Below are 2,500 nucleotides of genomic sequence, written 5' to 3'. Positions count from 1 at the left end.
CTAAGGACGAGTTACGAAAACCAAGCTATAAATAATTAAGAATATATACAGACTAACGTACAGCAAGCTTCTAAACGTTATAATACAAATACAACAACAGAACAGACCTAGAAACCAGGAAACAGGACGAAGAAGAGGGTGGAACAGAGACAGAAATGAATTCTGAGAAACTAACTAGGAGTTAAAACAGAGATAAACACTAAACAGAGGTGGAAGTAAAGCTAGAAACTAACACAAGACCAGGACAGAGAACAGATGATGAATGAGACTACGCCAGGGACAGGGACCTGATCAAGATAAACACAGAAAATGGCAGACGAGGCGAAAGCTGCGTTCAGAATCCCTCCCTATTAAAGAAACTGCACTGTATAGAGTCAGAACTGTTTATTTAAGAAACGTGTGAGCGACCTTTATTTAAAAACCCATAATTTTATTTATCCACCTACGACAAATAAATTTAATCCCGTGCCCCAGGATGCTGTGATGGGACCCGCGAGTCCCGAGGGACTCCGACAGGAGTGCAGACCTCTAGTCTACACCCTGTGACTGAAGACAACCAATTAAAACACAATGCAGCTTGTATATTTCAGCCTTCAGAGAGACACCGTGTGAACCCCCGCCTGAGCATTAAGCTGAAAGGAGAACTGTCAGCAGCGGAATGAGTGTGGATCCGTCTAGACCAAGGGCCACTACAGGAGAACTTATGAATGGTGTTTACAACCTTTGCCTCTTCATTCAGATTTATTATTTGTGTCCATTCACTAGTTCAGTCCCAGCGTGGCTTTTTCACTAAAGCAGTAAAAACACAGCTGCTTCGTGTTAAATATTTTATTTCCCCCAGCTGCATTTTGAGGAAGAACATTGAAAAACACGTTCTGCCTGTGAAATGTTGAGTTATGGAGTTTCTGTGTGCTGACTCAGACTGTAAATGAAGCAGACTGTATCACTGCAGGGTTCAGGTAATCAGTAAACTGATCACACATCAGACCTCTGGCTTTAGAGCTGAGTCACTGCAGAGTCGTAATGTACAGGAAACACACAGAGACAGAGCCGAAGCTCACAGAACGAGGCTAAAACATTCTGCATCCAAGAGGCTCCAATGATGCAGATTTAGCTCTTTGGAGCTGTCTTTTCCTGAGTGTGTGTGTGTGTGTGTGTGTGTGTTTGTGCGATTTCTCCATCAGACAGTTGTTTGGAGTCATGTCGAAGTGATTGAATTCATGAGATCTGTACTCAGGCTGTCAGTAGCGCCTCTAATAGCTCTCATATGCCAGTGTTTCTAGTGAAACACAAACTCGTGATCAGGACAGATTACACTTTGTTCTGTGGCTCTGTGAGTCATCCACAAGTGTCACATGGAAAGAGTGAAGTGTAGAGACGGTAGGACATGTAAACTGTTAGTGTGTGAGATCAGGCAGATTCACAGATTTTCTCACCTGCGTTTAGTCTTGCGGCTAACGCGGTTCTGCTCATGACACGTGACTTCTGATTTTAACATAAACACAGTGAACACTTTATTAGAGGTTTTTCCCTGTGTCTACACACATTTGATGCTTTGTCAATGCAAGGTACTTACTCTACTCAGCTCTGCTCGGCTCTACGTGGTTTTTGGTACCTGGTACCTAGTCTCAGACAGACGCTCCGCCCACAAGTTCATGAAGAGTCTGATAAAGATCTCTCTCTCTCTCTCTCTCTCTCTCTCTCTCCAGGTGGACCTGGGTTTCCTTCGGTATGTCTCAGCTATAGGGACACAGGGAGCCATCTCTAAGGAAACAAAGAAAGCCTACTATGTGAAGAACTACAAAGTCAGCATCAGCAGCAATGGAGAAGACTTTGTCATGCTTAAAGACGGAAACAAGCACAAGGTAAAAGACTAGAGAAGAACGTATTTTGTGGAAGACAATAACTGAAGATGATTACAGCTCCTAAACGCTCTTAGAAATCTACTTCCTCCTCTTCCACTACTGTATTAGTGGTGTCTCAAATTCAAAGCAGGATGAGGTGGGCGAGATCCTGCCAGCACTCATACACAAAGGCTTCTCGTCAGTACTCACAGTCACACAAGGCGGCTTTGGTCTATAGGTATACGCCATAACTATGATAACATAAGCAATAAGAACATTTACTTTCATTTAATTGGGCACAAGGTGGGAACACACCCTGCAGGGGGCGCCAGTCCTTCACAAGATGACACACGCTAACACCTACAGACACCCAGAGGAAACCCACACAGACACAGGGAGAACACACCACACTCCTCACAGACAGTCACCCGGAGGAAACCCACACAGACACAGGGAGAACACACCACACTCCTCACAGACAGTCACCCTGGAGGAAACCCACACAGACACAGGGAGAACACACCACACTCCTCACAGACAGTCACCTGGAGGAAACCCACACAGACACAGGGAGAACACACCACACTCCTCACAGACAGTCACCCGGAGGAAACCCACACAGACACAGGGAGAACACACCACACTCCTCACAGACA

At 45.1% G+C, this 2,500-nt stretch overlaps 1 protein-coding gene across 2 annotated transcripts in view; it reads left to right on the top strand.

Moving 5' to 3' along the window:
• The window catches only part of LOC136678530 (neuropilin-1a-like), a 46,121-nt gene that overhangs the window by 29,179 nt on the left and 14,442 nt on the right, over nt 1-2,500 (top strand). For both annotated transcript variants that reach the window (XM_066656578.1, XM_066656577.1), the window contains exon 7: nt 1,710-1,865. In XM_066656578.1, coding sequence (XP_066512675.1) covers nt 1,710-1,865 — 156 coding nt within the window. The remainder of the gene's footprint in view (nt 1-1,709; nt 1,866-2,500) is intronic.

Source organism: Hoplias malabaricus, chromosome Y (assembly GCF_029633855.1).
Source record: "Hoplias malabaricus isolate fHopMal1 chromosome Y, fHopMal1.hap1, whole genome shotgun sequence".
Classification (NCBI taxonomy): domain Eukaryota; kingdom Metazoa; phylum Chordata; class Actinopteri; order Characiformes; family Erythrinidae; genus Hoplias; species Hoplias malabaricus.
The sequence above is the reverse complement of the archived record's forward strand: the minus strand, read 5'-3'. Positions and strand labels throughout refer to the sequence as shown.